This window comes from Aquarana catesbeiana, linkage group LG02, assembly GCF_042186555.1.
Source record: "Aquarana catesbeiana isolate 2022-GZ linkage group LG02, ASM4218655v1, whole genome shotgun sequence".
Taxonomy (NCBI): Eukaryota; Metazoa; Chordata; class Amphibia; order Anura; family Ranidae; genus Aquarana; species Aquarana catesbeiana.
The window spans coordinates 786,636,101-786,650,699 of NC_133325.1; the positions used below are offsets into that span (position 1 = coordinate 786,636,101).

Sequence of the window (14,599 nt, forward strand, 5' to 3'; positions counted from 1 at the left end):
TGGGCATGGAGTTCACCAGAGCTTCACAGGTTGCCACTGGAGTCCTCTTCCCCTCCTCCATGACGACATCATGGAGCTGGTGGATGTTAGAGACCTTGCGCTCCTCCACCTTCCGTTTGAGGATGCCCCACAGATGCTCAATAGGGTTTAGGTCGAGAGACATGCTTGGCCAGTCCATCACCTTTACCCTCAGCTTCTTTAGCAAGGCAGTGATCGTCTTGGAGGTGTGTTTGGGGTCGTTATCATGTTGGAATACTGCCCTTGGGCCCAGTCTCTGAAGGGAGGGGATCATGCTTTGCTTCAGTATGTCACAGTACATGTTGGCATTCATGGTTCCCTCAATGAACTGTAGCTCCTCAGTGCTGGCAGCACTCATGCAGTCCCAAACCATGACACTCCCACCACCATGCTTGACTGTAGGCAAGACACATTTGTCTTTGTACTCCTTACCTGGTTGCCGCCACACATGCTTGACATCATCTGAACCAAATAAGTTGATCTTGGTCTCATCAGACCACAGGACATGGTTCCAGTAATCCATGTCCTTAGTCTGCTTGTCTTCAGCAAACTGATTGCGGGCTTTCTTGTGCATCATTTTTAGAAGAGGCTTCCTTCTGGGACGACAGCCATGCAGACCATTTTGATGCAGTGTGTGGCGTATGGTCTGAGCACTGACAGGCTGACCCCCTACCCCTTCAACCTCTTCAGCAATGCTGGCAGCACTCATACGTCTATTTCCCAAAGACAACCTCTGAATATGACGCTGAGCATGTGCACTCAACTTCTTTGGTTTACCATGGTGAGGCCTGTTCTGAGTGGAACCTGTCCTGTTAAACCGCCGTATGGTCTTGGCCACCGTGCTGCAGCTCAGTTTCAGGGTCTTAGCAATCTTCTTATAGCCTAGGCCAGTGATGGCGAACCTTGGCACCCCAGATGTTTTGGAACTAAATTTCCCATGATGCTCATGCACTCTGCAGTGTAGTTGAGCATCATGGGAAATGTAGTTCCAAAACAACTGGGGTGCCAAGGTTCTCCATCACTGGCCTAGGCCATCTTTATGTAGAACAACAATTGTTTTTTTTCAGATCCTCCGAGAGTTCTTTGCCATGAGGTGCCATGTTTAACTTCCAGTGACCAGTATGAGAGAGTGAGAGCGATAACACCAAATTTAACACTCCTGCTCCCCATTCACACCTGAGACCTTGTAACACTAACGAGTCACATGACACCGGGGAGGGAAAATCGCTAATTGGGCCCAATTTGGACATTTCCACTTAGGGGTGTACTCACTTTTGTTGCCAGCGGTTTAGACATTAATGGCTGTGTGTTGAGTTATTTTGAGGGGACAGCAAATTTACACTGTTATACAAGCTGTACACTCACTACTTTACATTGTAGCAAAGTGTCATTTCTTTAGTGTTGTCACATGAAAAGATATAATAAAATATTTACAAAAATGTGAGGGGTGTACTCACTTTTGTGAGATACTGTAAGTCCCCAACAAAGTCTTTGTGTGGGATGCAGCCCTTTGGGCACTATTTTCCCAACTGACACCAATTTCTCCCAATTTCTACCAACTGGCACCATTTCTCCTATTGACATCAACAATAGGGCACTATTCCCCCCAATGATACCAACGATGGGGCACTATTCCTCCACCTAATACCAAATATGGTGGTGTTTACTCCCACTGATGCCAGGAAAATTTCCACTCCCACTGGCCACGTCCGGCCTCCCTAAAGTCTCATCGACAATAGACTGGCCCTTTGTTCAGAAAGTTTGGAGACCCCTGCCTTATTGAGATGGGCCAGATGACCCGATTCATGAACGGATGCACTTATCGGTTCACACTTCTAATTTTTTCCATGCTGCAGGAGTTTGAGATGGATCACAGAATCCGTGAGGAAATGGAGCGTCAGAAGTCGGAGAGCGTGCGCACCGCACTAAAGGAGCTGGCATGGGAGCAAGAGAAGCACAACATTGGACTGAAGAAACTGCAAGCCCAGTAAGTAATATGTCAGAACATATAGTGGACTTTAATCCTAAAGTGGACCTGTCATCAACCTGTGTCATTTATACTTAGCAATGGTGAAAAATGCATAAGCAGAGATTGCCTTCAGAATTAGCACTTTCTTGATGCTTTACATTTTAACAACTGCGTTTCATATCCAAATGTGTGGATGTTTCTTTCAGTTGCTGTCTGCTTTTCACACAGCTGCCCTACTAAATTACTGCCAAGATAAGATTTACTATTCATATAACAGACTACAAAAGAAAAGAGGGATTGACTTCCTCTTGCTCTGCAAATACAGATGTTTTCTAAAGACTTTTATAGATCATTTTTGACATGATATTAATGGTGGACAAGCCTGGGGGGAGACTTCTGCATGCAGTGGACTTCTCCTGGCCATTCAGGAGATAGGTATAAAGTGTTCAATGTCTTGGGGGGGATCAAGTGAGCAGTTTTTTCTCATGAGCCAATCCCTAGTATTCTGGAGGCCCTTCTTTTAGTAATTTAGTGCATTCTGGGCGTTATGTAAAAAACTCATGATTATGAAGCAAAAGACAAACTCTGAGATGAGAAGATATACAGAGATTTCAGCCTGTCTAACCTTGTTGCAGAATAATGAACAGCAAATGAGAACGATAAGTAGAATTCAAGTTTTCCAGCATTTGATGTGGAAGCCTCAAATTATTATGGTCACCATAAAAGGTGCTGTGTAAGAACCAGAAGTAACGGTGCACTATGGGAGAGGGAGAGAGGGGGGATGTGAGGTAAGGAGGGAGGGAGGTAATCCCCTGGACATTAAGGGCAATGGTTATGAGGAAAGATGAAGCAGTGTGTTGTGTTGGGAAGTGAGGGCTCTAGTCACATGAAGAGATGAGGGAAGGTGAGGGCCCTGTCCAAGAGGATAAACAAGGGAGGGTACTCCGCTGGGAAGTAAGGATCCTAGATATAGGAATAGAGAAGCTAAGATCCTCCCCATGGAAGTGAGGGCCCTGGGGAGGGTCATGAGGATAGATAACTGAATGTGCTTTAGGAAGTGAGGGTCATGCTCATAAGGAGAGATAAGAGAAGGTACTCCCCTGGGATGTGAGGCCCAAGGTCATGAGGAGAAGCAAGGAAAGGTACTCCCCAGGGAAATTAGTATCCTGGTAATGCGTGAAACAGGGAAAGTATACTCCCCTGGAAACTCAGAGTCATGGTCATGAGAGGAAGCAAGAAAAGATACTCCCCTAGGAAGTGAGAGCCATAGTTATGAGCAGGGCTGGGACAAGGGTTGGGCAGAAAGGGAAGGCTGCCCTGGGCACAGCATGTATTGTAGGGATGGGGGAGCTGCAGCAGATAAATACTGTCAGACGAGTGCTGGAAGCAGCAAGGAAAGGAGAAGAGAGCTGGGAAGAGGGGCAGGCTGTGCTCTCTCTCCTGCTCCTCGTAAGCTTTTACATAATGAAAAGGGGGGTGGTTTAATTTGGCGTCTTGGGCACTGGAGGACCTTGTCCCAGTTCTGGTTATGAGGAGAGATGAGGAAAGGTGTTCCCCCAGGAAGTGAGGGCCATGATCATTAGGAGAGACAAGGGAAGGTGTTGCTCTGGGAAATCAGAGCCTTGGTCATGAGGAGGGATGGGGGAACACACAGCCCTGGAAAGCGAAAGACATGGAAGGTTCTGTTCCGGTATGTGAGGAACGCGTCCATCAGGAGAGAAGAGGGTGTTTTGCGGAGAAGTGAGGGTCATGGTAATGAGAGATGAGGGAAGCTGCTTGCCTGGGAAGCAAGGGTCCTGATCATGAAAATAATTGAAGGAAAGTATTTCCCTGGGATGTGAACACCATGGTGATTACTTGAGCTGAGAGAAGGTGCTCCTATTGTGAAGCAAGGGTCTTAGTCCTGGTCATCACAGGGGTTGAATAAAGCTGGTCCCCTTGGGATGTAAATGTCATGAAGGGGGATAAGGTCATGAAGGGGGGTAAGCAAAGGTGTTTTTCTAGGAATTGGAGGTTCTGGTCATGAGGGGAAATTAGATAAGGTACTACTGTGGGAGGTGAGGATGAGCTTTGGTCATGAGGGGAGATGAATGGAGGTGCTTGCATTGGAGGTTAGGACCATGGTCATGAGAAGAGATGAGGGAAGGTGCTCCTCTAGGAAGTGAGGGCTTTGGTCACGGGCAGAGATGACAAATAGTGCTCCACTGGAAAATAAGGGGTTTGTTCATGAGGAAAGACAAAGGAAGGAACTCTTCTAGGAAGTGGGCCTCTGGTCATAAAGAAAGGAGGGGAAGTGCTACCATAAGAAACTATGTACAAGGAACCAAGAACCAAAGTAGTCCCAAATCTGGTTTTCAGGGCCTGTCGAGTAGTTTCTTAGTTCCGGCCTTGGAAATAAGAATACCAAAAAATGTTGACTGAGCCAAAGGAACGAGTGTGATACCCAAAGTCAGCCTATGTCCTGCGACAAAAGCCTCATGCCCATCATGAGTGCAAGGTTGTAAGAGTCATCATAAGGTATACATGTGTTTATGGCACAATCTGCATGCAATTTGTATGTTGTGTCTGTAAAGGTTTCACCCAGGTGCTTAATTTTCCTCTTACAATCCAAGAACTTACTGGTATGTTTATTGGTTCCTTCTCAAACTCCACCTAATGTGACCATATGAGTGTGCTAAGGAAATTAGATGGTAAGGTCCTTTTGGGGGATGGGGACTAAATGGTTCCATGCACTCACACACAAACAAGCTTTATATGATGACTGGAAATAAAGCCACATAGGGAGTCTGAATCTTGGTAGACTGGTGGACAATTATCAAGTGAGAGGAACAGTAAAGCACAGTCATAGTTCAAAACTATTGAACCAAAACAGAGGTGCCCAACTGCTGGCCTGCGGACCACATGTCTTCTGATCTGGGATAGCGGGTCGACAAGCCCAGATTGCGGGTTCCGGACCTGCAATCCCAGAGCATTAGTGTTGAGAATGGAGGGCAGGCTGCCTACCAAAGTTGCTAGTACACTGTGTCTTTCTTCCAGTAAAGGTCTTCATGTTGTATGCCAGGTTCCGGGATAAGGTGGAGTTTGACACAGTGATGGTGCGTGCAATCAGCACTGAACACCAAGTATCCACATACAGACTCCTGTCTCTCCCAGAAAAACACTACAAGATAAAGGGGATGATCCTTAAAAGAAGGCCCACCCGATATGACATCTTTCAGAAAGAAGAAATGGCTAAAGAAAACCGGGATTCAGGTGAGAGCCCATCAGGAAATGCTCATGTTATACACATTGGGGTTGATTTACTAAAACTTGAGAGTGCAAAATCTCGTGCAGCTGTGCATGGTAGCCAATCAGCTTCTAGTTTTTATTGCCAAAGCTTAATTGAACAAGTTGAAGTTAGAAGCTGATTGGCTACCGTATACAGAGGCACCAGATTTTGCACTCTCCAGTTTTAGTAAATTAACCCCATTATCTGTAGTGCATTTGTTTGTATTGTTTGTATTAATCCTCACTGTGGGCCCGCTGGAAAGCCCTGCGACTGGTTTGGTTATCCCTGAAAAATTTGTATTCATTTCTGTGGTTTGAATTGGGGCAAGATGGTCACATTTATGGGCTGCATCAAAATCCTGCACCTTGTGAATGGCTGCCTTGAAAAAGAACAACAAAGTAAATTCTTGCTGGTATTAGGTGCCAAACAGGATAACCAAATTCACCCTTAGATATTAGCCTCGTTGTTTTAAAGGGTGTAAAGAATTGGAATCCCACATGCATGTATGATAAAAATGCCTGACTGCTAAGTGATTATGTACCACGATATTCCAGATCCTATCGGAACTCCTAAGAAGCACTACACTAAACTAGACAAATTCCTGCTGCCCGATTTTGGTGGTGGCCTCTTAAAACCTTGGGAACAGTATGTACCTTGTGGAGAAAGAGCTGAAGAGGGGCTTCTCTTGCACCTCCTGTCCAACAACCCTGATAGTAGTGATAGGGGAGGACACAGAGTGGCGCAAGGATCGACATTGCTGGCAGCACCTAATCGGAAACCAGGAGCATAGCAATCCAATGTATGTGTGACAGCTCTGGACCGGTGGGTGGTTTGAGATTGTTGGAAGTGAATAGGCGAACTTGTTCATCGAGATCAAGTTGGGTTTATCCCCTCGAGCCAAGCAAGTGATAATATTCGTTCATAAATCCAGACGTCTACCTGCGTGTTTTTTATCGCTCGATATTAGAAAAGCATTTGACACTGTCTCATGGCCATACTTACAATATATTCTTCAAAAATGGGGGTTCAGACTGCATTTTTTGAAGTGGATTACATCCTTATACAACAAGCCGTATACATTTATCAAATATGCTGGTTTTAAATCAGACCCTTTCCTTATTGGAAGAGGCAGCCGTCAAGGATGTCCTCTCTTCCCCCTCCTATTTGCACCCCTTATTGAACCCTTGGCCTGTTTAATTAGATCTGATCCAAATATAAAAGGTGTTGAATGAGCTGGATGTCATCATAAAGTATGTCTTTTTGCAGATGGCATCTTAATCTTCATGTCATCTCCCCATATCACAGCACCTAATCTCCTCTCTGACCTAAACAGTTTTGCACACATTTCGGGCTTAACAGTTAACTATCAAAAATCGACTGCACTCAACATTTCCTTGCCTCCTTCAGACCTTCAGCTTGCTAAAGATTCACTTCTCTTATCTTGGACACCTCATAGACCTCCATACCTAGGAATACAACTCACTCCTAACATAACTGACTTATAGTCAGCTAACTTCCCTCCATTACTAAAACAGGTTACTGAATTATTATCACAATGGTCCTCTATCCCTCTATCCTGGAAAAATTAATGTCATTAAAGAGTACCTCTGGTGTATCTTCTCACCCCACTCCCCTCTAATAATTAACCCCCCCCCCCCCCCCCACAATATACTCATGGCACAGTCTTTAATCCCAGTTATTTTGTGTTATATATCATAGGGGCCCGGAGCGTTGTGGCGGCGGGTGCAGTAGCAGAGCCCGGTCTTGGGACCCGGAAGCACGACCAGTGGGCATGGAAGAGGTCCGAAGGTCAAGTTGAAAGAATTCGCAAAGTCATAGAAAAGGCTGAGAAGGCCAAATCGAAGATTTTCCAGAGGAAGCAAGAATGGGATAAGCTGTGAGTTCTGTTTCTGAAGACAGTCCCGAGTATAATTCACAGACATGTGCACTGCCGAAAAATGTCTTCGTTTTTATTTTTTGTTTTTTTCGTAAATTCGTAAATTTGAAAATTCGTAAATTCTAAAATTCGTAAATTCGTAATTCTCAAATTCGTAATTCCTAATTCGAAAATTCGGAAATTCGAAAATTCAGAAATTAGAAAATTCTAAATTCCGAAAATAAGAAATAAAATCCGAAATTCTAAATAATTTACTTAGGCAGGCCATACACGGGTCGAATTTTGAAAGAATTTTTCTTTCAAAAATCTTATCTAAGAATTTTCATTTCGTATTTCGCACCATTAGTGGGGCTGCAGCAACAGCCGATTTTCGTGCGGCCATCAAATTTGAGTAATCAGACATGTTGGAAACGAGCGATTTTCTAATTAATGATGGGAGAATCGTGTGAGAAATGTAATTGAAGAAGAAATGTGCATGTGCAAGAAAAGAAAATTGCCGGAAAGAAAAGAAGATTCCCAGCCACGAAAATTATTTTCTGTAGCAACATGGAGGTAAAATTGAAGGTTTGGTTGGTTGAATTTTTCAAAATCAATGGTGGCGCCATCGGATCACAAAACGCACAAATTCTCTGATTTCCAAAAGAAAATTCTTTCGAGATTCGACCATGTATGGCGAGCCTAACTAAGAAAAAAATAACTATTAAATTATAGGTATTGGGATTTCCTTTCAAATTTGGCTGTTAGTGAACGTAACGAATACAAATTTATCCGAGGTTACGAATAACGACTGCCGCATCTAAACAAAAGGAATGGAACAAATTACTATTATTAATAATAATAATAATAATAATAATAATAATAATAAAAAGTAATTTGTTACGTTCCATTTGTTGAATTTTTGGATTTTCATTCTTATTTTCGGATTTTCGTTCTTATTTTCATTCTTTTGAATTTTGGGATTTTCGTTCTTATTTCCGAATTTTTGGATTTTCGAATTTCTGAATATTAGAATTTCAAAATATTCAGAAAAATTTGTTAAACGGGTTTTCGTTAATTCAGATTATTTCAGATAATTCGTATTCCTATAGTTTTATAGTTTAGTAATAGTTAAGTTATTATTAGTTGGTTATTGTCTCAGATTTTAAAATTTTTGGATTTTCGCTCTTATTTTCGGATTTTCGTTCTTTTGAATTTTCGGATTTTCGTTCTTTTGAACTTTCGGATTTTCTAATTTCCGAATATTCGAATTTCAAAATATTCAGAGAAATTTGTTAAAGGGGTTCCCGTTAATTCAGATATTTCCGAATTAACGAATTCGGATATCACCACTCAAAGTACGCGGCCGGCAAGTGATTAAAGAATACATAACTGGGTCTGTTGGTGGATTCTTGTTGTCTGTCCGGTGATCAGGTTCAGTACATCGATCACATCTATAATGTTCTGGCCTTACAGCGGCATCAGAATGACCACCGTATTGTTCCTCTCCAGATATAAGACTAAACCCAGCGAGGACTACGAGGATCCGCAGGATGTTCTGGCAATAAAAAACGCCAAAGAAAACATGGGGGACTTCAAACTGAAGACGGCGGAGGACTACACAGTCCCGGAACATCTGCGTATCAATGCAGAGCAGAAGAGGAACGAGCTGGCAATGCTGGAGAGTATTGTACGTATATCACCGGTGCCCCAACCTGCTGCCATATTGTGGGCCCTCAGAACTTGTTTTGGGGTCCTTGGACCCCCCGCAGTCAGATGTGGAGCATTGATTTATTAACAGGCTGTAATGGCGATGATTTCTAGAAACCTCATCTAATGTGTCCCAAATCTGTGCCTCCTGCTGCACATGCCCATACTCCAACCACCTGTAGCATATTTACTGTCTTTGGACATTTCATCTTTGATAGGCCTGATACATATGTAGCACCCTCTAGTGTGCAACTAGTGTAGGTACAGTAAAAAAAAAACTGTAATTGCCTTTTAACCTCTTCATTACCACACTATAGCCAAATGATGGCTATAGCGCAGTCGCACGTTTCCGGGAGGGCTTCTATTGACATCCTTACATTTTTGCGCTTCCCGCGTGCCCCCCCCCCCCCCCCCCGCGCGCCACGTATCGGCAGTGACCTGTGATTGCTGTGTCCTTCGAACACAGCTGATCACAGACTGGGGTAAAGATCCAATCACAGCTGCTCTTTACCATGTGACCAGCTGTGTCCAATCACAGCTGATCACAGTGTAAAGAGGATTTGCTGGTTATCGGCATTCCTCTCCTCACGCTGACAGTGCGTGATGAGAGGAGAGCTGATAACCGGCAAATCCACACATGGCACATCCATTGATAATTTGGGCACTGATTATCAGTGCAACCCCAACAGTGCCCATTAGTGCTGCCTGTCAGTGTCTATCAGTGATGCCTATCAGTGCCCATCATTTCCGCATATCAGCACCGCCTATTAGTTCCGCCTCATCAGTGTCAATCGGTGCCACCTATTAGTGCAGCCCTTCAGTGCCACCTCATTAGTGCCCCCTCAACATTGCCCACCAGTGCTGCCTCATCATTGCCCATCAGTGCCCCATCATCATTGCCCATTGGTGCTAGCCTCATCAGTGCCCCATCATCAGTGCTAACTTCATCATTGCCCACCAGTGCCCCATCATCAGTGCCCACCAGTGCTGCATCATCATTGCCGATCAGTGCCCCATCATCATTGCCCATCAGTGCTAGCCTCATCATTGCCCATCAGTGCCCCATCATCAGTACCCATCAGTGCTAGCCTCAATATTGCCCATCAGTGCCCCATCATCATTGCCCATCAGTGCTAGCCTCATCATTGCCCATCAGTGCCCCATCATCATTGCCCATCAGTGCTAGCCTTATCATTGCCCATCAGTGCCCCATCATCAGTGTCCATCAGTGCTAGCCTCAATATTGCCCATCAGTGCTAGCCTCATCATTGCCCATCAGTGCCCATCAGTGCTAGCCTCAATATTGCCCATCGGTGCCCCATCATCAGTGCCCACCAATGCTGCCTTATCATTGCCCATCAGTGCCCCATCATCATTGCCCATTGGTGCTATCCCCGTCATTGCCCATCAGTGCAGCCCATCAGTGAAGGAGAAAAATTACTTATTTACAAAATTTTATAACAGAAACTAAGAAAAACTTTTGTCAAAATTGACAGTCTTTTTTAGTTTATTTAGCAGAAAAAACCCCATTAAATACCACCAAAATAAAGCTAAAAAAAAAAAATGATACATTTTTAGTTTGGATACAGTGTTGCATGACAGCGCAATTTTCATTCAAAGCGCGATAGCGCTGAAAGCCCAAAAATTTGCCTGGGCAGGAGGGGGTGACAGTGCCCAGTAGGCAAGTGGTTAAAGTGTGAGCTAGTTTGGTTTCAATTTGTTAGTGTATCTAAATCTGCTAGTCCATTTAACACTGACCTCCCCCCAGACTGACAATGCTACTGTCCAAATGTGCCCCCCTGTACTACTTCATCCAGAGTGGGGGGGGGGTCGCTCTAATACAAGAGGTGTGTTACTGGCCAGATCACCAGGTGAAAACAGAGGGGAAAACAAACATCAAAAGAAAAGTAATGCAGCCACCACATCTAATGATTGCAATGCTGCATTATATCACATTTTTGGTTTGGGGTTTAACACTGCTTTAAAGCCAAAGTTTAATCTGCTATGATTTTAATTCCACTGGTTCTTCCTCTTCTCTCCTGTCCATTATAGCATAGTGTGGCCTTACAGTTTTTATTTTTATGCCTTCATACAGATCCATGAGCAAAAGTCGGCCATGAACCGCTCCATCCTAGAGCTGCGAGATTTCAAGGCGGAGACCATAGAACAAATGAAGAGTTTAGTGGCGGAGCTGAAAGTCATCCAGTCCATGCTGGACCCTTCCAAACATCTCCCCATTCCCAAAGTGCCATCAATGCACCCCGATGAGATTCCGGAGAGGAAGTTCCAGTATGACAGCGAAACCCTCCAAAAATTCAAACAGGAGCAAGCGAAGCAAGTCCAGGCCCCGCGGACGACGGAAGGAGGGGGATTCGGAGCCTTTGAGGGGTTTGGAGGGGAGAAGCAAGCTGCAGTTAAGCAGGCCAGGTCTTCAAGGCCATCTACCACAACAACCGTCAGGTCCTACCGCGCCGTGTCTGCCGGAACCCAGCATGGGGAGGGTGCAGAACTGTCAGAGCTGGAGAAAGAGATGATTCAGATTGAGGAAATTCAAAATCTCTATAGGCAGAAAAACATCATTAAACAGGTACATCCACCCATGATAACTAATAGGGGGGAATATATATATATATGTAAAATAAGTATTTGATTCCCAAGCAAAACATGCCCTTGTTGACAAGCACAGAGGTAAGACGTTTCTTGTGGTTGGTGACCAGGTTTGCACACATCTCAGGAGGGATTTTGGTCCACTCTTCTTTACAGATCTTCTCTAAATCCTTAAATCGGACCTTCAGTCATTTTTCATCTTTCCATCTATTAAATCTTCTGCCCTTGTTGTTGTTTTAACTTTGGATAGTAAAACATTTTTTTTCTGCCAGTAAATCCCTTATACAGCCCACTTTCTGCTTCTTGTCTGGTCATTAGCCTACGCTTATGACATCATGCACAGCTCTCTCTCTCACTGTTATTGTCATGAGAGTTTGCCAGGAAGGGAGGGAGGGATGAGTCATAAGAGGGCCAATGAGAGCTGCAGAGCTGGAGGTGTGCCTCTGTGTGTCTGTAAATCCAGGAAGTGAACAGGCAGCAGCTTCAGCTGCCCACAGTTAAAATGGCTGCAGCCAGACTCAGTGGAGGGAGATTTCTGCAGCATATTTGGCAAGTACAGAATCACAGTATATATAAAATAATATGCAAAGTGGTTGAAGGGAAGCTTCAGAATGGCAAAGATGTTTTTATTACAAATTATGTGAGCAGACTGCAGTTCCTCTTTAAGGTTTCTTGGCTTTCGCTTGGCAACTGGAAGTTTCAGCTCCCTTCATAAATTTTCTAGAGGATTAGGGTCTAGAGCAGGGATAGGCAATTAGCAGACCTCCAGCTGTTGCAAAGCTACAAGTCCCATCATGCCTCTGCCTCTGGGTGTCATGCTTGTGGCTGTCAGAGTCTTGCTATGCCTCATGGGACTTGTAGTTCTGCAACAGCTGGAGGTCCGCTAATTGCATATCCCTGGTCTAGAGACTGGCTAGGCCACTCCATGGCCTTAGTGTGCTTCTGCTTTGTCGCCTTGGTGGTATATTTTGGGTCATTGTCATGCTGGAAGACCCATCCTCTACCCATCTTCAGTGTTCTGGCTGAGGGAAGAAGGTTCTCATCCAAGATTTTACAATACATGGCCCCCATCCATTGGCCCCTCAATGTGGCAAATTCGGCCTGTACCTTTAACAGAGAAACAGCCCCAAAGCATGTTTCCTCCTCCGTGCTTGATTGTAGGGATGGTGTTCTTAGGGTCATAGCCAGCATTTTTCTTCATTTCCTCCAAATACAGCAAGCTGAGTTAATGCCAAAGAGCTCAATAATGGTCTGATCTGACCACAGCACTTTCTCCCAATCCTTCTCTGAATCACTCAGATGTTCATTTGCAAGCTTCAGATGGGCCTGTACATGTGCCTTCTTGAGGAGGGGGACCTTGCGGGCGCTGCTGGACTTCAATCCATGGCGGCGTATTGGATTACCAATGGTTTGTTTGGTGACTGTGGTCCCAACTGCCTTGAGATCATTCACAAGCTCCTCCAATGTAGTTCTGGGCTGATCCCTCACTTTTCTCATGATCATCCTTATCCCATGAGGAGAAATCTTGCATGGAGCTCCAGACCGAGGGCGATTGATGGTTATTTTTTATTTCTTCCATTTGTGAATAATCACTCCAACAGTTGTCTTCTTCTCACCAAGCTTCTTGCTGATGGTCTTGTAGCCCATTCCAGCCTTGTGTAGGTCTACAATCTTGTCCCTGACGTCCCCTGACACCTCTTTGGTCTTGCCCAGGATGGTGAGGTTTGAATGGAAGATAGGGATTCTGTGGACAGGTGTCTTTTTTACACATAACGAGTTGTCGTTAGGAGCACCTTCTTACATTGACAGGACTAATCTGTGTACCACATGAGCACCTACTGTAGCCAGTCTGTGGGGGCCAGAATTATTGTTGGTTGGTAGGGGATCAAATACTTATTTTACTCACTGAACTGCGACTCAATTTATAACATTTGTATTGTGTTTTTTCTGGATTTTTGGTTGATATTCTGTCTCTATCGTTTAAAATACACCTATGATAAAAATTATAGACCCTTCATTTCTTTATAAGTGGGCAAACTTACACAATCTGCAGGGGATCAAATCATTATTTTGCTACTGTATACAGTATATATATAAATATATATATATATATATATATATATATATATATATATATATATATATATATACTTAAAGGCAAAGTGTAACTTGCTTTCCTTTCTGTTTTCATTACATACCTTATTGTACACTTATTTTAGACTCAGTGATGTCATCACTTATAATAAAATTTACCCGAGCTCTACTGCTGTGTCTAAGATCCAGAAGCCGGAGACCGGTACTCTGGCTAGGGCGTTCAACTCCCAAAATAACAAGTACTGATCAAGTGAATGTCGACAACTCCGAGTGCTCTCGCAAAGAAAATCCTTTATTGGCTACATGTATAAAATCACAATACAGTAGAAAAACGAACGTGTTTCGGCTATGCAGCCTTCTTCATAGCATACAGCTATGAGGAGGTCTGCATAGCCAAAACACATTAGCATCTACTTTATTGTGTTTTTATACATGTAGCCAATAAAGGATTTTCTTTGCGAGAGCACTCGGAGTTGCCGGCTTTGATCTGATCTCATCATTGAGTCTCTTTGCTTCTCCATGCAATGCATAATCATATGCTAAAGAACCTGAAGATGTTTAAATACAGAATTCTTCTGTTGGGCTGGCCCAGCTCATTTAAGCGACATACTTTCTTGCATGCAGATAAACGACCTGGTAATTAGCTTTGATGCTGAGCTCCGTCTTCTGCGACACAAGAAGCTGCAGCTGGACGTACAAATGAAAATGGCTGACCTCCGACACATCACTCTTTTCGAGGAGCTGATGCTGCTGAAGGAATATGAGAAGAGAGAAGACATTCTGCAGGAGAAGGTCAACGACCGAGTCTCTGAGCTGGAAGAGATGAAGGTGAGTCGAAGGTGAACGGTAACCGCACTGGTTATACAGAGCTAAGATCTGCCAAGACGGTCTATAATGACCACACTGGGTATACAGAGCTAAGACCAGCCAGGAAAAGGTGAACAGTGACCACACTGGGTATACAGAGCTAAGACCAGCCAGGAAGGTGAACAGTGGCCACACTGGGTATACAGATGCAAGACCAGCCAGGAAGGTGAACAGTGGCCACATTGGTTAGACA

The 14,599-nt window shown here is 44.1% G+C and overlaps 1 protein-coding gene across 2 annotated transcripts in view; it reads left to right on the top strand.

The window, feature by feature from the left end:
• The window catches only part of CFAP44 (cilia and flagella associated protein 44), an 81,527-nt gene that overhangs the window by 40,053 nt on the left and 26,875 nt on the right, over positions 1-14,599 (top strand). For both annotated transcript variants that reach the window (XM_073617407.1, XM_073617408.1), the window contains exons 23-28: positions 1,875-2,005; positions 5,049-5,239; positions 6,975-7,152; positions 8,641-8,818; positions 10,934-11,425; positions 14,164-14,367. In XM_073617407.1, coding sequence (XP_073473508.1) covers positions 1,875-2,005; positions 5,049-5,239; positions 6,975-7,152; positions 8,641-8,818; positions 10,934-11,425; positions 14,164-14,367 — 1,374 coding nt within the window. The remainder of the gene's footprint in view (positions 1-1,874; positions 2,006-5,048; positions 5,240-6,974; positions 7,153-8,640; positions 8,819-10,933; positions 11,426-14,163; positions 14,368-14,599) is intronic.